Source organism: Sturnira hondurensis, unplaced genomic scaffold, assembly GCF_014824575.4.
Source record: "Sturnira hondurensis isolate 20B ecotype Veracruz unplaced genomic scaffold, ASM1482457v3 Scaffold0006496, whole genome shotgun sequence".
Taxonomy (NCBI): Eukaryota; Metazoa; Chordata; class Mammalia; order Chiroptera; family Phyllostomidae; genus Sturnira; species Sturnira hondurensis.
Window position 1 is genome coordinate 22,986,305 of NW_028079127.1, and position 20,632 is coordinate 23,006,936.

A 20,632-nucleotide genomic window follows, 5' to 3' on the forward strand; every position below is an offset into this window, starting at 1 on the left:
GTACACACAAGTCACCTCAGAGACAAGCTCCAGTGCAGCTTGAAGGTTGAACACTGCAGCTTCCTGCGTCTTGCACAGTCTCATGCAGTGGTTCTCAGGTAGGCCTGGGAATCTGCATGTAACAAGTGCCCCAGGTGGTTCAGAGCTTCCTTTTCTGAAGCCGACTTAATTTCACTCTCCATCTTTCTCTCCTTAGAGGAAGTTTTACAAAGAACCAAACTTTCAGAAGAGAGAACTCAGGACAGCATCGTATCATATCCCTATGTGACAAAGCAGTGAGTTAGTGACTGAAATGCTCCTGTCGGGGCTCCTGGGGACCCCATGTACTAATGCTTCAAGTACGTTCAACTAGAATGCCCAGCAGGGTAGTGGGGCTCCCTGGGGTCTCCAGGAAGCTTTGTCACTTCACCAAAGGGTGTCGCTGTCTCAGCTATAGAAACCCTAGGCAGTCCGTCCTTTCCCAGTGAGGCTGCAGCCTCATTAGAAGAGCAGTGGCTTTGCATTGGGGCTCCAGGAGTCTCATCCTGGCCCTACCAGCAATAGCTGTGTGTCCACAGGCAAGTTACCTGACCTCTCAAGCTGCTGCTTCCCATCTGGACCAGGGGACTAATACCTGCTTTTCTTTAATGGGTTTTGGCGATTAAACAAGGCAATGTAAGGAAACAGCCTTGCACAGAGCAGCTGCTCCCTGCGTGGGAGCTGTGCTATTGTTCTGTGGCGGGAGTTGCATATGGGACTGGGCAGAACAGGCCTAGGGCAAGACTTCCTGTGAGGGCTGGGGAGATGTGAAAGCTCTGCTCACCTTGGTGAGCACAAAGCCACCTCTGCCGAGGACCAGCCCAGCATCAGCCCAGCCAGGGGAACATGGGCCCAGCACTGTTATAAGGGGCCACAAACCTGTGGCTACAACACCACAGTACCTTCCTCCTTAGGCCACAGGGCATCCTGCTTGCTGGTGTCCTTGGTTGTCTCTCAGCTTCTAGCTTCTGCCTTTCCCCTGGGCTGTTAGTACTGCCTTCTTCAGGTTAATGTAACCTCAGAATAATTTAGGAAATTTCCCCTTGCTCAACTGAAGTTCTTAATATGAGGGAAAACAAAATTGATTCATATGTATGCAAGCATTTTCCCAACAGCTGTCAGTGGCTTACCCAGCAGATGGCTCCGGGCATTCATTTGGCTAGCAGGAAGAGCCTTAGGTCCAGATCCAACCTGGATCAAATGGGAGTTAGGACATGAAGGAAGCTCTGGTCTGCAGTTAGAAGGCAGGCCAGGGCCAGACCAGAGCAGCTTGGGCCCAGCTCCCGAGTGCCTCCACAGCCCAGGACCCCTGCCCATGCAGGGGCTGAGTCCAGACCTCAAGGCTGGGACACCTTCCTCCCCAGGGACCAGCACAGGACAATCAGTGTGCCATTCAGCTGGTCTGGACCTGGGGATTGCTGCCTGAGGGCGGCCTCCAGCTGCTACTATGAGCAATGACAGAAGGTACTGGGGGCCACTTTGTAGGTACCTTTTCCAGAGGGACAAAACTGGGGTTCAGAGCCCTTACCACATCAGCCTCTCTCCTGTGGGCCCCTGAGAAATGTGGGCTGAGCTGACCTTTCCAGGCCAGCACCTCTGGGTCTGCCCACTAGTCACGCTCCTTGACTCCCAGCACAACTCGGTCATGTATTCCACAAACGCTTCCTGAACACCGACTCTAACAGGTACTGGGACTAGGGGGTGGGAATGGCCCTGTTGCCCTTGGAGAGGTTCCCAGCTGGTGGGAGGGTGGGGAGTCAGACATGTGAATAAAACTCTGCCAGGGGGCTGGGAACACAGTGGAGGGCAGTACTGCCAGCCCTGGCTTACGTCACCATCACCTGAACATTTCCAAAGGTGCCACCTGGACCACTTCCCAACCACCGAGCCTTCCTGAATAAAGATCTACTCATTTCCTCAATCTGTCACTGTGCCAGACACTGCTCAAAGTGCTTTACAAATATCAACTCATTAAATTCTTAAAAAAAACACCTCAGGCCCTGGCTGGTGTAGCTCAGTGGATTGAGCATGGGCCTGTGAACCAAAGGGTCACTGGTTTTATTCCCAGTCAGAGCACATGCCTGGGTTGCAGGCCAGGTCCCCAGAGGACACATGAGAGGCAACCACACATTGATGTTTCTCTCCTAGTCTTTCTCCTTCCATTCCCCTCTCTCTAAAATAAATAAATAAAATATTTATTAAAAAAACAAACAAACACCCCAAGAGTGTGCATTATCATTATTACCATTTATAGATGGGGAAACTGAGGTACAGTGAGAGTTGGTAACACGCTCAGGGGCATAAGCTGCAGAGCCAGGATCTACCCACGTGTCTGGTCCTGAGGCAAAGGCTGCCTGGAGTGGCACAGACTCACACCCTGGCCAATAGCACCGCAGTGGACCCAGCCTCCTGGGACCCTGATTCTGCCTCTTTCCTGCCCCAGCAAATTGACAGAGACACATTTTAGGGCTACAGGATGGCTCACAAACAATGGGAAATAGCATGGGCCTTCCATGTTTACCTCTGGGACTGATTCAGGAAAATTAAGTTCAGGGGTCCAGGAAAGTGAGGGTGTCCCTCTGTTGGGAAAAGAGCTAGGACCTTCATTTTTTCACATGTGAAAGATGGTGGGAAAATTCTTAAGGTCTTGGAAAACTAAGCTCGTGAGCAGAGGGTGTCCACCTGACTGTGCTGTGTGAAAGCAAGCAGAATCACAGCCAGGCTGTTTCGTGTCCTTGCCTGTCCAGCTGGTCAGTGTCAAAGGGTCAGACTCTGGCAGGTCTTGTTTGATGACATCAGTAGAATCTATAATAAATCAGAGGGTCTGACTTATGAAGCAGTGACACTGCTATGTGCTCTGTGGGTGCTTGTCCCCCTGCCTAATTCCACGTGGCTCTGGCACCAGTTTGTTCCTTAGGCCAAGGAACCAGCGGAAGGCCCCCCAGTCCTGCACCATGCCTGCAGGTGCTCACAGCCATCACGCACAGCAGGTGGGATGAGAGGGAGGGTGAGAACTTGTGTCTGGAACCACTGATATGACTTTCCTTTGATTTATAGCAGGGAGCAGGGCCTGTTAGGGAACAAATGCTCTAAGGGGCTGGATTGGAAGAACTCCACAGCCAGGTAGGCTTTGAGTCCAGGTGGCTCAAGCAATGCAAAAATAAGCTTGTGTTCCCAGGCCCGCTAGATTTCAGCAGGGTTGAATTGGAGAGGCAGGGGGAGAGGCACACTTGAGGAAGGAGTGGCAGGATCCAGCCCACAAACACCAGTATTCACCTCCATTAGTCTTTGCTCTGAATAATCTTACTCATTCTTTTTGGTCAGGAAGCTCTCAAGCATCCTGGTGGGTTAAAGGCTTCAATCATCATCATTATTATCGTTCTCAGCAACACTGTCTTTCCAAAGAAGCATAATCAAGAGGAAAGACATCCCAGGAGACAGAGAATGTGACTTAGCATCAGTAAGTTCTGCAGGGAGAGAAGGGGCAGGGGGTGCACCCCAGACACCCAGCTGTCAAGCCTAAACCCAGGAGACATTCCTGACCATGACTTCTGGCATGGCCCCCCCACCCCCACCGCAGACCCAGTGCACCGCCACATTTCAACAAAACCACCTCCTAAATGTAGCCTGGGTCCCGCTTCTTTCCATCTCCACTGCCACTGCTAAATTCGGCCACCATATCTACCCTGTTACTACAATGGGCCCTTCCCCAAACTGTCACTCTGCTCGCCCTCAACCAATTGTCCACACTGAAGTCATTTTCTAAAATCCAAGCATTACTATGGCCTTCTCTTGCTATAACATTCTCAAGGGCTCCCACTGCAGTTACAATAGACTGAATATCTCACCACGGCCCACAAGTCCCTGTGTCCTCTGGTTCCTGCCAGGACCCTCAGGTCATGTCTTCCTATTCCCTCCCTGTAGTCTATGCCATCATGCTGGGTTTTATTCTTTGACAATTGGACCAGTTACTAATTTATTGCCTCTCAATTTCAAAGCCATCATCCTTCATCGCCTGCTCTGAGAAAATGGAGATGGACACTCTAAACATTTCTCCCCAGATGGCACAGTGTTTAATTTTTTTAGTTGAGGGTGCTGGATGGACACAGAGGCAGGACTGGATTTTTCTCTTCTTGGCTCGTGTGCTCCGCTTGCCAGGCTCTTGCAGGGCAGTTTCTCCAGCAGTGGGCTCCTCCACGGTGCTGGAACCCTGCAGCTGCCCTGGCTTTCCCAACGACTTCAAGGCACAGCACTACTGCTGAGGTCCCTCACCGAGGACCCCAGCATTCCCTCAGGTGGCTTTGCATTGCGTGCCAAAGTGGGGCACCTGCGGTGGATGTCTTCCCTATTACCCCAAACAGGGTGTTTCCAGCAAGTTATGCCAGTGTAGCATCTGACTAGCACCTTCTCCACACCATGAGCCATGTTGGCACCGTCTCCACTGAGGTCTGGATCTCAGACTGGGCAGGGGCAGGGGTTGCTCCTCATGCACTCCTAGAGTTCTCTTGATTTCTTAAAAGCTAATCCCTAATCACTCCAACCTCCTGTTGTAATAGTAACAAGAATTCCTTACAGGATAATAGTAACTCTTCATATTGAACTTTCCATGTTCAAATTACTATGTGGTTTCAGTCTCCTGGTTGGGCCCTGACTGATACAAAACCACACAGACTATCTCATTTCTGGCTTTTGTTCAGGCTATGCACACAGCCGATTTCACCTGGCTAATACGGTATAGTGGCAAAGAGCATCGCACTAGAGCCAGACTACCTTTTTCAGATCCCAAGTCTAGCACTAGCTGGTGGGAAACCATTTACTCTCTATGCCTTGATCTCCCCATCTGAAAATGGGGATGACAGGATTGTTGTGGGGATTACATAAATTAATACAGGTAAAGGGTGTGGCACATCACTGTTACACGTCTGGTGTTATTAGCATTAGCTTCTTTAACTCACACGTAAGGGTTCCAGCACCAGGGATCCTCTCTTCTGAGAAGTCCTTCCTGCACACCTCCCATCCCAGACTGTTGGGTGCCCCCCCCCCTGTGCTTCCACACTGGCCTGTCCCTCTCACACCTCTACTGCACTGACCTCACTGTGTTGTCACTGCAGGGTCACCTACCAGTCTCTTCTGCAGGACTGAAAGCTCCACGAGGGCAGGGCAGTCCTTAGGGCGCCCCATACCTGACTGAGTGAGGGAGTAAACTGTTAGCTCAGGTCCCCTGAGAAGTAGACACTGAGACAGGATTACATGGGTAAGAGAGGCATTACTGGGGAAATGCCTGTGAAGGACTAAGGGGAAGAAACAGGATTAGGCAGGAGGAAAAGCCTTCTTAACCACAATGTAGGCCTGACACCTGTGAAGGAGAGACGGAAGGAAGGAGGGTTGGGTAGGAGGGGTTTCAAATTTCAGAGAAGTTCTAAGAAAAATCAGCCCAGGCCACTGGGGTGTCCTTGAGCCTTAGACACTCATGGGGGGCTCCTAGAATTCAGTGGAGGAGGCCTGCATTGGTACTGCCACAGTGATCAGTCCCTGGCTGAAAGCAGCCAGCAGGAGGCATGGCCTCAGTGAAAATGTGGTGGTGGATCTAGAGGAAGAACAATTGGGACTGTCAGTCAATGCTGCTCCCACAGCAAATCTGAGCAGCACACTGTCATGACCTGCCCACTAACTGACACACTGAAGGTTGGCCACACCCCAGGGATACAAGTCCAAAAGCAGTGATGCCAGAATCTGTCACCTTGATGCAGGGAGAGGGATGTACCCCCTTCCCTCCACTCTTGAATAAACCTTTGTGTATATGCATATATAAATACAGATGGTGTTAAGTGCTTATATATATTGAATGAATAAAGTCATCCAGATTTTCACCACAAAACAATGACTTTCTTTTTCTTTTTAAGATTTCATTTATTTATCTTAGAGGGGAAGGGAAGGAGAGAGAGAGAGAAATATCAATGTATGGTTGCCTCTCGTGCATCCCCTGCCGGGAACCAGGAACTGGCAACTGGCCTGCAACCCAGACATGTGCCCTGACCGGGAATCGAACTGCAATCGTGTGGTTCGCAGGCCTGAGCTCAATCCACTGAGCCACACCAGCCAGGGCAAAACAATGACTTTCAATATCTTATGTTTACATCATTGCAATCATCATGCAAGTGGTACTTCATATTTTTTAAAGGTTCAATATTTATAGTTAATATTTCCATGTTTCTACCATAATCTTCATAATTATACTTTTTCATGACTGAACAATATTCAACAAATAGATGTACCACGATTTCCTAAGTCATTACTGTGCATGATTTCCATTATTCCCATGTTTTTTGTGTTATAGCTAATGCTCATATACATCTTTGGGCATATACTATTAGTTCCTGTTGGATTGTAGCTCTAGGGTAAATTTTAAGGTCTGAAGTTACTAGATCAAAAAATGCAGTTTTATAATTGTATCAAATTTTGCCACGTTACTTTGTAAAAATATGTCAATTAATGATATGTATTAGTTGTCTATTGCTGCATAAAAGACCCTACAAAACTAAGTGGCTAATACAACCCACATTTATTGTCCCACTACTTCTATGGATCAAGGATGCAGACATGGCTTAGCTATGTCTTCTGCTTCAGGGTCTGTCACTGGCTGAGATGAAGTTGTCGCTGAGGCTGAGGTATCACCTGAAAGCCTGACAGGGGAAGGATTCTCTTTCATGCTCACATGGTTGTCGGGGGCTGTTGGACTGATGCCGTCAGTTCTTAGCCCAGTGTTGGTCAGACTTTCCATGTGGGCCTCTCCAACAGAGCAACTTGGTTCAATAAAGCATGCATCCAAGAAGACAGCATTCTGCAAGCAAAGACAGAAGTCAAAATCTTTTCCAGTTTAATAACAGAAGCGATACCTTCTCAATGTTGTGGTAGTCTATTGTTTCAAAACCAAGGGGAACAGGGAAAGGATGACCCCAGACTAAGAACACAGGAGCGGGGAGCAGTGGGGGCAAAACTGCCTATTACTAATGTCAATAAGAGTGTATGCTCATGCCAATTTCACCACAACCTTACGAACACTGAATGTTCTAGCATCTAAAAATTACCAGGATAGTAGGTGCAAAGACTACCTCCTATCTTAATGCCCCTTTCTCCAGTCAGACATTTCCCCCTGGGGCTGGCCACCTGGGTCCTGTGCTTTCAGTTGCTGCCAAGTACGATAATTTCCCCAAAAGTGCCAACCAATTGTAACCTAAAGAACTGCCCTAACTGGCACTTGAAAAGCTGTACGCACACACTTGTATTAAGCAACAGTGAGTTCCCTGTGAGGGTTCAAGTCTCAAGAATTACTGGTATTTGGGCAGCAACTCCAAGGCCTGAGCAACCTGGTACTTGTGCCACATAAAAATACTAAAATATAGGAAACCAACCTTCCTTTAAAGCTTACTGTATACCCTTACTGGGCTTCACATTTTGCAAACTTTATTTCAATGAAACTTTATTTCATTGTTGTCAAAACAATGCTGTAAGATACATGTTAATATCCTAATTTTACAAATGGGAAACGAGATCAGATGTGAAATCACTTGTTCAAGGTCATTCTACTAAGATGGGAGGACCAGGATTTGAACTCATAGTTCTTTCTGCCTCCTAAGTTGCCCTCAGCTGGGGCTTCCTAAGACTCTGCCCTTCCACCCCATTCCCACTTCAGCACAAACTGTATCTGGTGGCCCTTCCTTGTCAATTAGCTGAAAGGGTCTCTACCAGACGTTCCAGAAGGACCTGCTCAGTGATCTTTTCTCTCCCCCCTGATAAAATACGTGGGGCTGGAAAGTCGCCTCTATCCAGCATGGGGAGAAAGGCTGTAGAATCCCAGTATAAATCTGTGCTATGAAAACCTCAGGATAAATAGGACAGTATAAATGTAGGGTTTCAGGAATGGGATCTGGAGCCAGGCTGCTAGCTTTAAATCCTGGTTCTGCCACTTACAAAGCTTTATGATTTGGGGCAAATTTATTTACCTTTCTGTGCTGTTTGCTTGTCTGTAAAATTGAAATAATCTCACCAGCTACATGTTGGAATTGGGGGGGTAAATTTTTAAAGATGCCTCTATAAGAACCCAGCACTGTGTCTGGGCACATAAGGGCCCCATAAACATTACTGTAGGAATAGGGTGGGCAGGAGGCCTCACTAGGTAAGGACCCTCACATCCATTTGGAACCCAGTCTGGGATTATATACATGTGGGGATTGGGCTCCGGGTGCATGTGCTCAGCTCCAGGCATAGCCACATGGGGCCCTGCACTATGGATGCTGGCTGGTGCGGATGGAGGAAGAATAGGGTCAGGGATGGGCAGAGAACCAGCACCATGGCCAGCACCATGACTCTGCGACTCCCCTCCCTTTATTATGGCTGTGTTCGGATGTGCATGTGTGTGGTGAGGGTTATATTTACGTACTGATGTAGCTCTGAGAACCATGAATGTGTGGGGGGCAAGACTGAGTAGAACAATGCCCCCAGCGATCCAGGCAGAGTGCAGATGACTGAGGTACACAGCAGACATCTGAGAATGAAGATGAAGGGCAACATTCATAGGGCAACCTCCTGTCACATGGCCCATCTGCACAGCCTTAGAGCAAGTTTTTAATCTTTCTGGATTCAACCCCCAAACTGTGTGCAGGGGCCTAAGGCCTCCTGGGGTCCCTGAGTAGTCACTGTGCCCTCTAGGAAGTGACCAAGAAGTGTCCTGCTTTCCCCACTGAAATCAGAGGGCTGAAGGAAAACAAGCTGGCCAAAGATGTGGGACACCAGGCCAGGTCCACTATCTACCTCCACCCTGCTCTGTAAGCCAAGTTCATTCATCCCATCTCCATCTCCCCTTATGCCCTCACCTCACTCCCTCTGCTGTCCCAGCCCAGAGCATGCTCTGTATCACATTGGTGGCCCCCATCCCTGCAGGGTCATCGTTTGGCATTGGTTTGTTCCTTACCCTTCCTTTGGCCAGAGGTCCAGCCAGGTCTCCCTCAACCTAGGTCTTGCCAGTTTCCAGCAACACCTCCCCTTCAGGCCTAGGGGCTCTCCTGGGGCCCACCACACCTTGTTGGCTGCCTAGCCTTCTCTGAGCATGCCGGCTACACTGGACACATCACTCTTAAAGCCCCACCGAAAGCTCATTATTTCCCAGCCTCTCAGGCACACATTGGCCTCTCCTCTTGGCCTCTCAAAGCCTTTAATCTCTACCACAGTAGAAGGAAATTAGGATCTGACCAACAGGAAAACTATGTTGTAGTTCTTCACTGTAAAAGTGTTTACATCCTACCAGTACCTCTGGTGGTGAGATGTGTTCTGACCCCTAGAGCCCACTGGTATTCAAAGACCAAGGAGAAACATCCTGTTTATTTACAGAACACCCTTTCTGCCAGGAGACCCCACAATCCTGCCAGAAATTTACATCATCCCCATTTTACAGTGAAGGAGACCAAGGCTCAGATTCATAAAGGGATGTGCCCAAGGGTACTGAGATGGTTAAGAACTGGGCTGGGGTAGGATCTAGGCTGTTTAACTCCAAAGCCTATGATTTTTTCTAACACTGGCCTGTGGGTGCGGAAGCACAGAAAGAGCCCCCAGTGTCAACGACAGGGTGATGCCTGCGTGAGCTGGAGCTGCCTGTGAGATGGGCCCCTCATGAGCGGCCTGAGTTGAGAGTTGCCCTCCACATTTGCAGCAAAGAGTCCCGGCGGGTCGTGTAAGGTAAATGTTTGATACGGAACCAATGTCTGGGAACGACATTCCCACTGGGAGTATACAGCTTCTCTCCAGGCCTGCCCAAGAGACTGCGCAGGGCTAGGTTGCCCGACAAAACCTTCTCATAGAACTCCACTCCGCCCAGGGTATAGGCTGTAGACAGGGAGGCTGTGCGTTGGTCCAGCCAGGCTTCCAGGGCATGAGTAAGCGAGTCGGTGGAGAAGGCATAAGCCACAAAGCCTGCTACTGCTGCCGCCAGGTTGAATGCTGCCCGTAAGTTCATGGGGCCTCCATAGAGCCCCAGTGCCTGCTTCACACCCACGCTCAGTGTCCAGGTTCCTGCTAGGCAAGCTGGGGCCACCAGGGCCTGCAGGGCAGCGGCACTGCTCTCCAGGTACACCACCTCCCTGGCCAAAGCAAACTTCTGAGCACCGTGAGACAAAGTTAGGGCATCTCTCAGCCGGGTACCTTCTGGGCTCTTCCAGTCCACTCTTTGCCCATGTACAACCACAGAATGGTTGGTGTTGGTCACTGGGTCACCCAGGAAGCTGGCAGGGATGCCCACCACAGCCCCAGCAGGGAGTCTTGGGAAGCCAGCACTCACAGGCTGGAAGGTAAAGGTGGTGAAGGCCTCATAGCAATGGCCTGATGGGACACCTATGTCCTCTAGCACCTCTTGGAAGAGTCTCTGTAGCTTTGGGGAGAGCGGGGCTGGCCGGCCCTGAGGCCAGTACTGGTATAGCCATTGAACCACAGGATCTGGGAAAAGATGGTAGGAGATTTGGACCCCAAACAGGCCTGCACAGGAACCCACCAATAAGACTGTCCTGTGTCTCTGCACAAATGCTGCTGCCCGCCACAGGGGACCTGCCATGAATGCTGCCACCGCTGTAAACCTGGGCCAAGAAAAAGAGAAGTCAGCCAATAGTTCCCTAGGTCTGCCTGCTGACTGAACACCCTCCCAGGCTACATCCTTTTTAACTAGGGCAATACAACACAGTGGTGAGGACCCGAGTTCAAATCTCAGTTCCATCTCTGTGTATCAACCTCTCCATCTGCCAAATAGGCATGTGATAATGGCCCACTGCTAGGGTGGCTGTGATTAGTAAACGAATGAACACAGGTAAAATGTCTGGCACAGTGGTGGACACCCTGGTGATAATATCTGTGATTATTATTTTTATTCCCACAGCACTAAGTACTCAACTGCATCACTCCACTATTTATCCACAGTGAAGCGCTATGACCACTAATTTACAGATGAAGCATATGTTCAATTTATTGACTATGACTGTATACTAGGACAGTTCTGACAGCTTCACATTTATTATCTCACAACTCCATGACCTAATTACTACTACTGCCCCTATTTAAAGGAGGGGCAGTGAAAATGGAGGCACAGACAGGCTAAGTAAATTGGCTAAAATTCCAAACTAACAAAATGGCAGTTAAGGGCTGAATTAAGTCCATTCAAATTCATATGTTTAAGTCTTAAACCCCCCTCCCCCACCTCCAAATATGACTGTATTTACACATGGGGCCTCTAAGGAGGTAATTAAGCAAAAATAAGGTCATTAGGGTGGGCCCTAATTCAATATGATGTCCTCATTGAGAACAGATTAGGACACAGACACAGGAAAGACCATGAGACGTGACAAGCCAGAAGGTGATCATCTGTGAGCCAATGAGAAGTGTCAGAAAAAAACAGCTCTGCTGACACCTTAATTTGAGACTTCTAGCCTTTAGAATCATGAGAAAAATAAATTTCTGTCACTGAGTACATGTCATGGCAGCCCTCGCTAACTACTACAGGCACATTATTTGAACACAGGTTGTCAGGCATTCACAGCAAACTTAATTTTAGAAAAAAAAGTTTAATGCCAAATTGTAAACGTATACAAAAGCAGACGAAATATTACATTAACTTCAATCATCAACTCATAGCCAATCTTGTTTTACCTCTACTCCCACCCACATTCCTTCATCAACTAGTTTATTCTGAAACACATCTCGGGGGCATCCCATTATTTCAGAAAAATTCACAACTACTTAACTTTGAAACTTACTGTCTTCATGTCTGTGAAATGTTTAATTGGCAAGTAAGTTACTGCAAATAAGAACGCGGGGTACTTATTTTAATAAAAAATTCCTGAAGAGTCACAAAACTTGGCCCTTTTTTCCAATAATAAAACTGAGCCTAGCTAAGGAAGGGTCCTGGCCTTGGTACCAACGGCCCCGGGCCCACCCGCGCCAAGGCCACGCGCTGCCGGTCGGCCTCGGAGCCAGTGCCGCGCACTCCTCAGGCAGCCGTGAGGAGAGGAGTTGCGGTAACCTCACTGAGCTCTGCCCCCTCGGCCTCCATCCAGGCCCCCCAGGCCACGCCCGGGGTTCCATCGAGTAGCCTAGAGCGGGGGTTCACCCAACCGCGCGCTCACCTACTAGCCGTAGCTGGAGACGCGGCAACGTGGGCGCAGGGTTGCGCGGGAGGGAGTCAGGGGGGCGGGCTCAGGGGCGTGGCCGGCGCAGAGCACGCCGGGCCAGGGCGGGAGGCTCCTCCCCAACTGAGCACTTTGGACGGGGCTGCAACCTGCAAAGTCCTGGCGGCGGGTTAGCGGTTGAGCGAACAACAACGACTCTGCGTGATTTAGGAGGCAGCTTGGAGCAAAGCCTCCATTGGACACTATGCCCGCCTGACTGCCAGGTCCATGTGACTTTTCCTGTGTATTAAGCTCACCGCCGGCGGGTGCTCTGGGCTTCATTTTATTTACCACATCCTTTGCTCCCGCACCCCAATTCCTCTCGTGATTCACCGTCTACAGTCCACAGAGCAGCGTCACATCTGTCACCTCACCTTCCCACAACTCTATGAGTAGGTCAGGAATGGGCTTGCCTGTGCACCAGGCTTGCCACCTATTTTTGTAAGTAAAAGTTTATTGGAATATAGCCACAGTCATTCCTTCACAAGTTGTCTTTGGCAGAGTTGAGAAGGACAGACTTGAGAAGCAAGGACAGAAAAGGCCTGGCCCAGGAATCTTAAAATATTGACTAATCCGTTCCAGAAAATGTCTCTAGGCCTTTGCAGCAGATCATTCCCATTTTACAGATGAAGAAACAAACATTTAGCTTGAGCAGGGTACCTAGGTCTCATATACCAGAACAGAATAGGACTCATTCTCTGTGAGTTTTCCAGTTTAGCTCCTGCCTTCATACTGTTAGAAGAAATGGGCAGTTATTTTAAAACATAGCACAGCACCCAGAGAATGACTTGTTTATGGCTTGGTTTTTTTTCCTTTGTTTCTTGCTTGTCCCTGTGAGCCAGAGATAACCATATCCCCTGTGTGCTAGAGATAACATTTCGCTTTTTGCTTCTGTAAGCTGCTTCTTGCTTTCCCACCAGAAGTAACGGTCTAAGTGACAGACCACCCCTCACCCTATATAAGCAATTGCTCCCCACTGATCGGGGCCCAGAATATGGAGACTGCCTCCTCTGGGTCTGCATGCGTCATAAAGGTTTCACTTCGCTTCCTACAGTGTTCGGTCTGAGTCTTTCCCGTAACAATACAAATTCAACCTACTGAGTCTTGCTAATTTTCCCAAGTGGGTCTGGCTTCTGTGTTTTGCTTTCTCTTCCACCCCAGGAAAGTGGGAAAGGAGGGCTTAATTTCTGGACAGAAAGGTGAGGATGAAAGGAGACCATACCGGTGCATACAGGTGCATACAGGTGTTGAGGTGGGGCTTTGGCAGATGAGCAGCCTGTAGACCGTCATGTCTCCAGACAAATCACCAGCTCAGCGCTCTCTACAGTGCACCTGACCACACAAGGACCAGCTGCAGTGGGCCAGTTGGGATCATATTGGATGGCTTGCTAATGCTTTGTGTGTAGCTTCCTTTGGGAACACTTTGGGGTCAGCATTCCGTGTTTCAGGCTTGGCTCAGCAGCCCCTTATGATATCATGGACTGGTCAGGCAGCGAGATCTCTGCTGACACTAGAGGAGAAACCCAACCTGGCCTGGCTGCCTCTGGACCTGGGCCAGCTTCAGCCTAGAATCAGCGCTTAGGAAGACTGCAGCCCAGGAAAAGAGACCTTCTTCGGAGGCTCTTGGGTACAAAAAGGTCCCCCCTCTGGATCTCCATTTCCTCATCTGTAAAGTGAGGAAAATACCTGTTTCAAAGGGCTCTGTTACACTCTAACCCTAGAAACCACCTTGGCACTCCATTCACATAACAAAAGAGGCGAGAGAATGGTACTTCAAGTCAACTGTTCTAGAAAGGACTTGGGGTCTTCCTTCAATCTTGGCTTTGAAAAGCACTCTATCTGTCCCCAAACTTCTGTGACCAGCTATAAATCTGGCAACCGTGAAGAGCACAGATGCTGGAGCCAGATGGCTGGGGTTAGGTCTGGCCCCACCCCTACCAGCTGTGTGGCTTTGGGCAAGTTAACCTTGCTGGGCCAAGTATTCTCAATGAAATGGAGATGAGAGTACCAAGTACTTCCTAGGGTAATTGTAAAGATTCAATGAGTTCATGTATGTATAGTGCCAATGCAGCTGTGCCATATAACTGTTAGTTATTATTAAGATCTGTTCTGGTTCTGAGACTCCAACTTTGGCTGCTCAGTTGTTTGTATATAAATGAGGCTAAAACATCTTTTAATATGTAACCTCAGCCAGGTCCAGAATGTGGGAAATACCTGATGAAGCAAGTGATGTGGTTTGTCTAACAAATCAATGACATGAAAAAGATGGAGGGAAAGGAGACTGTTATAAAGAAGAGACTTGAAAGACAGCAGTTAAATGCAATTTGTGGCTTTTGCTGGGATCCTGAATCAAGTCAGTTTACTAACTATAAAAAAAGACACCTTTGAGACAACTGGGAAAATCTGAATATGGGTTTAGTATTAGATGATATTAATAACTGCTTATTTTGTTAGGTGGAATAAAGCATGATGTTTATGTAAACCAAAGAGTCCTTGTCAGAGATGCATACTAAAGTACTTACAGGTGCAAAAACATGATGTCTTCTATTTAGTTGGAAAGATTACAGCCAAAACAAAACAACCGCGAAAACCAGGGATGTCGGGAGCCAACCAACAGCCATCCCTTGACACAGTCGGACGGATGAGATGCATCTGCACAGCAGAGGCAACTGTGGCTGGATTTCCTGTCTATCCCTCCCTTGCATGTTTGTTGTTGAGATTAATAGGTGGTGGGATTTTTAGACACCTGCATTTCAGGCCCAGAGATCCACATAATTCCAATGAAGCTGTACAAAATAATTTCTTGGTCAGAGAACAAAGTTACTCCCTAATGAAATAGTCTCTGACTATCTAAAAGTTGATGGAGTAACAGCCCCTCCTCTACCTTGGACAGGAATATGTATTAATTGGAATTAGACAGGCAAAGAAACAGGAGAAGCTGGTTAGCTACTACAAACTAAGCACGTAGAAACAATTACCAAGGAGTCAGAGTCCATATTACATAAAGAAACATTTTAGGCAGAAAGATAGATAGCTAAGGCCTTATAATGAATTTCCTAACCTCTGCTTGGTCTAGCATACCCTTTTGCCCCATGTCAAATTCTAAGAACTTTAATAAACAATAAGACATTCAAACTCTGTACATACAGCTATTTCAAATTGTCTGATTAATGGCTCTCCTGGTCAAAACAACCTTTGTTTAACATAACTGAAACTATGGAAATTCTTGTACTTTTCCCGGTTACCTCTGTATTGGCTTTTTCTGCTTAACTGATCACGCCATGCACCTGTTCCTTTAATGTTATACAACAATCTCTAAAAATAAAGCCTAACTCAAACTATGAGAATTTGGTCAGACCCACAGAGGCGGGCTATTCTCCGGCATCCAATCAGGTGTCTGACTTTTCATTTGTTGCCTGCGCCTTCCATCCTTCAGGGACCCTGAACCCTTCCAAGGCTGGACCCAACACAGAGATATGTATGAAATAACATCGACAAAATGCTGGTAGTTGTTGAACTTCATGACAAGGTTAGGGGATTCATAAGACTGCTTATATGTCTGGAAATTTCCATAATAAAATGTTTTGTTTAAATATCTTTTAAAGTAGGCTGACCAATTAGAGTTCATCAAGTTAAAAACTTTGGGGCATCAAAGAACATTATCAAGAAAATGAGGAGTTCTGGCCACGATGGAGGCGTAGGAGGAAATATTGTGCTTCCTCGCACAATCAAATTTAAGGACAACTAAAATTTAGAAACAAAAACACAACCAGAACAGACAGAAAATTGAACTGTACCGAAGTCCGACAACAACGAACCATTCATCCAGTCTGGTAAGAGGGGTGGGGTCGGTGGCTGATGGAGAGGGGTCATGGCAGGAAAAAACAGTGGTTGACAAACCTGGGCGTGGGGAGGAAACGAGCAAACCCAGTGAGGCACACAAGGCGGTTGGCTGACTGTGGACACACATTCGAGTGTGCAGATAAACCAGGCAAAGTAGCGAGCAGTGGGACAGACCATGCAACCCAGGCCCAAGTGACAGGAAATATAAGAAATAAAGCCTAAAAGCACCAATTAAAAAACTGGTGGGGGTTAAGGTGCTAGGAGAGAGTTCCGGCCTCACAGGAGAGTTCGTTGGAGAGACCTAAAGGGTCATAAAACATACACAAGCCCCATTCCTGGAAATCAGCACCAGAGGGGAGCAATTTGCTTGTGGGAAGCAGCAAAGGAGACAGAAATCAGAGAGAGAGCAGAACAAGCGCCATTATTCCCTCTCTGACCCTGCCCCCACATACAGCATTACAACCCAGCAACTTGGGTTGCCCCACCCTGGTGAACACCTAAGGCTCCACCCCTCATATATAACAGGCACAACCAGAACAAAAAATTATGGCTCAAATGGAAGAACAGATCAAATTCCCAGAGCCAATACTTTTAAGTGACGAAGGGATACCCAACCTATCAGATGCACAGTTCAAAATACTGGTGATCAGGATGCTCACAGAACTGGTTGATTTTGGTCTCAAATTACAAGGAAAAATGAAGGCTACACTAAGTGAAATGAAGGAAAATGCACAGGAAAGCAATAGTGATGGAAAAAAACTGGGACTCAAATCAAAGTGGACAAGAAGGAAGAAAGAAACAACCAAACAGAAAAGAGTGAAGAAACAAGAATTCAAAAAAAATGAGAGGAGGCTTAGGAACCTCCAGGACATCTTTAAACGTTCTAACATCTGGATTATAGGGGTACCAGAAGGGGAAAAGAAACAGCCATGAGTGGAAAACTTATTTGAACAAATAATCAAGGAGAACTTTCCCAGTCTGGCAAATGTAATAGACTTCCAGGAAATCCAGGAAGCTCAGAGAGTCCCAAAGAAGTTGGACCCAAGAAAGAACACACCAAGGCACATCATAATTACATTAGCCAAGATTAAAATGAGGGAGAGAATCCTAGAAGCAGCAAGAGATAAGGGGACAGTCACCTACAAAGAAGTTCCCATCGGACCGTCAGTGGATTTCTCAAAAGAGACCTTACAGGCAAGAAGGGGCTGGAAAGAAGTATTCCAAGTCATGAAATGCAAGGACCTACATCCAAGATTGCTCTATCCAGCAAAGCTTTCATTTAGAATGGAAGGGCAAATAAAGTGCTTCTCAGATAAGGTCAAGTTCAAGGAGTTCATCATAACCAAGCCCTTATTATATAAAATGTTAAAGGGACTTATCTCAGAAAAAGAAGATGAAAAATATGACCAGTGAAAGGACAGCAAACTCACAGTTATTAACAACCACACCTAAAATAAAAACAAACTAAGCGAACAGCTAGATCAGGAGTGGAGCCACAGAAATGGAGATCAGATGCAGGGTTAGCAACAGGAGAGTTGGAGAAGGAGAAGAGGGAGAAGGTACAGAGAATAAGTAGCATAGACGGTGGGGAGAAAATAGACAGGGAGAGGGCAAGAGTAATGTGGAAAATGTAGAAGCTAAAGAACTTATGACACATGGACATGAACTAAAGAGGGGATTGTGGGTATGCAGGGTGGAGGGAAATGAAGGGGGGAATGGGACAACTGTAATGGCATAATCAATAAAATATATTTTTAAAAAATGCAAAAAGACTAACAGGGAAGATGGTGACAGAGTAGGAGGGAGTGGATTCCATTTCCCATACACATGGGAGAAAATCCTGGACGATCTACGGAGGAACAGTGCAAACAGCCAAAAGTTCCCCAGCATTTATGAAAATAAGAGACCAAAAATTGTAATGGACTCTGAAAAAATCAGACGGTAAGGAGACAGCTCCAGGTCAGTAGGGTTTCAGGGACCGGAGCAAGGACAAGACCAGCAGTGGCCTCAGCCGGGGCCCAGCAGCCTTGCTTGGTGTCCCGCACCCGGCGCTCCCATTCTCCGCTGGTGACCAGCGCCCGATGCATCTGCCACAGACTCTTCAGGAGCCCCGGCAACTGGCAGGTATACAGCAGAGTCTTTGGGAGCCTTGGGCCTGCTGCAGGGTCTTTGGGAGAGAGCCAGGTCATCAGCTCCCTCTCTCCCCGTCTAAGGAAGGTTGGGCAACACCTGGGAGAAACCTTTCTGCTCGAATTCACAGAGAGGGTAATAAGGACAAAAGGCTGTGTTCAACTGCGGACTCTGTGGTCGCCAGCCCAGGAGAATTGAGATGTGCATTGTTGGGCTCCAACTCCTATAGCCATGGGTCTGGCTGGGGGATTGGGCTGTGCTGAGAGGCAGGCTTTCTTGAGAAATTTTTTGGAAAGTGAACTGAAGGATTCTCCTGCAACAGCCACCTGGCTTACTCCCCACCAAGCCTGGCAGCAATCCAGAGAATGGGCGGAAGCCCTTGAGTTCCCCCACAGAACTGAGAAGGACCATGCCAGATCATGCAGGACCCAGAAGGCCTGACTGGCATGTGCGTGCCTGCACCCCAGCCCATAGTGAGGACCCCCAGGGAAAGTGCTCTGAAAAGAACCTAGACCACCTCTGTGGAGCCCTGGGGAGAGGCGCCAGGCTAGCTTTTGGGAGAGTGTCCCAAGAAAGACCACACCAATCAACCCTTCAGCCTGCTGCAGCCAGAAAAAGCGGTTTGGCCAATTTAAAACCAACAAGAGATTTTTTAAAAAGTAATCTTAATCTGACCACCTGCAACCTCACTGCTGTCTAGATCCAACTTACAAGACTTTCCTCCCCAACAAGAGACTTATCTTTTGTCCATCCTTTCTTAAAGGTGGCAAGTTGAGTTGGAGATTACAGTTAACACTATATATAGCCTAAAGATCTTCTATCTCTTCCTTACTGGCTGTGACTGTAAATATCACAAAATACTCTCCCACTGTCATAAAATGTATTGCCTCCTCCTCCCACTGATCACAAACACACACACAAAAGGAGTAGGCAGAAGCAGAGAACATTAGGATACCTAAAGGAGACTGCACCACTGAATTTCACAGGTATTCTACCACAGAAGTTTACACCATAAACCCAGGGAGTCAGAAAAATCAATTTAAGAAGCTGAAGCTAAAAAGAAGAGTCTTACAAACAATGGGAAGATGAAGAACCAATCCCCAAATGAAAGGAAAGGAGGAAGCCTCAGAAAGAATGCTAGATGAAATAGAGCAAGTCATCTATCAGATATTGAATTCAAAGCACTGGTCATCAGGAAGTTCAAAGAGCTCAAAATGACCTACCGGAAACTACAGGGGAACTACAATGAACTCACAGCAAACTATATCAACATGAAAAAGGAAATAGAAAATATCAACAAGGGCCAAAAGAAAATGAAGAATACAATTTCTGAACTGAAGAACACAGTAGGAGGAATGAAAAGCAGGATTGATGAAGAAGATCGGATCAGTGAGTTGGAGGACAAAGTAGAAAAAAAACACCCAGAAAGAGCAAGAAAAGGAAAAGAGGCTCAGAAAGAATGAAGAGAGATTAAGAGATATGCAAGACAATATGAAACGTAATAATATCCAAATAATAGGGATACCAGAAGAAGAAGAAGAAGAGCAAGAAATAGAAAACCTATTTGAAAAGGTAAAGAAAGAAAACTTCCCTAATTTGATGAGAGAAAAAGTTGCACAAATCCAGAAATCACAGAGAGTCCCAATCAAGAGGAACCCAAAGAGGCCCACTTCAAGAAACATCATAATTAAAATGGCAAAATTCCAAGATGAAGAGAGAATCTTAAAGAAAGTAAGGGAGAAACAGGAAGTGACATACAAGAAAGCCCCAATAAGGTTAGCTACTGACTTCTCAAAGGAAATGCTCTGAGCAAGAAGAGAATGGCAAGAAATATTCCAAGTAATGAGAAACAGAGGCCTGCAACCAAGGCTACTTTACCCAGCAAGTCTCTCAATCAAGATAGAAGGCCAAATAAAGAGCTTTCAAGGCAAAAGAAGTCTAAAAGAATATGCCTCCACCAAACCAGCTCTGCAAGAGATGCTAAAAGAACTGCTTTAAGGAAAGGAAGGAAAAGAGAAAGAGACAGAGAGGAACACAGGTACAAAAATGGCAATAAATAAGTACCTATCAATAATAACCTTAAACATAAATGGATTAAGTGCTCCAATCAAAAGATATAGAATAGCTGAATGGATAAGAAACCATGACCCACACATATGCTACCTACAAGAGACCCACCTCAGGACAAAAGACCTACACAGACTAAAAGTGAATGGCTAGAAACAAATTTTCCAAGCAAACAGCCAGGAAAAAAAAGCTGGGGTAGCAATACTCATGTCAGACAAAATAGACTTCAAAAAAAGGTCCATAAAGAGAGACCCAGAAGTCCACTTCATAATACTCAAGGGAAGAATCCACCAAGAAGACATAAACATTGTAAATATATATGCACCCAATGAAGGAGCACCCAAATATATAAAGAAAATCTTAGAGAATTT

General features: G+C 47.1%; 1 protein-coding gene across 7 annotated transcripts in view; it reads right to left on the reverse strand.

The window, feature by feature from the left end:
* TMEM177 (transmembrane protein 177) overlaps positions 1-18,065 on the reverse strand; it is a 31,894-nt gene extending 13,829 nt beyond the window's left edge. For 2 of the 7 annotated variants that reach the window (XR_005067026.1, XR_005067022.1), the window contains exon 1: positions 10,559-10,641. Coding sequence is in view for 2 of the 7 variants with exons in the window: in XM_037049884.1 (XP_036905779.1) it covers positions 9,683-10,618 (936 nt within the window). In the remaining 5 variants the exon portion in view is untranslated. Of the gene's footprint in view, positions 1-1,148; positions 1,210-3,294; positions 5,035-5,139; positions 5,206-9,368; positions 10,642-12,179; positions 12,248-18,060 lie in introns of those variants that run through there. The other 5 variants (XR_005067024.1, XR_005067023.1, XM_037049884.1 and 2 more) reach the window with 5 other exon arrangements.
* Between the last annotated feature and the right edge of the window lie 2,567 nt (positions 18,066-20,632).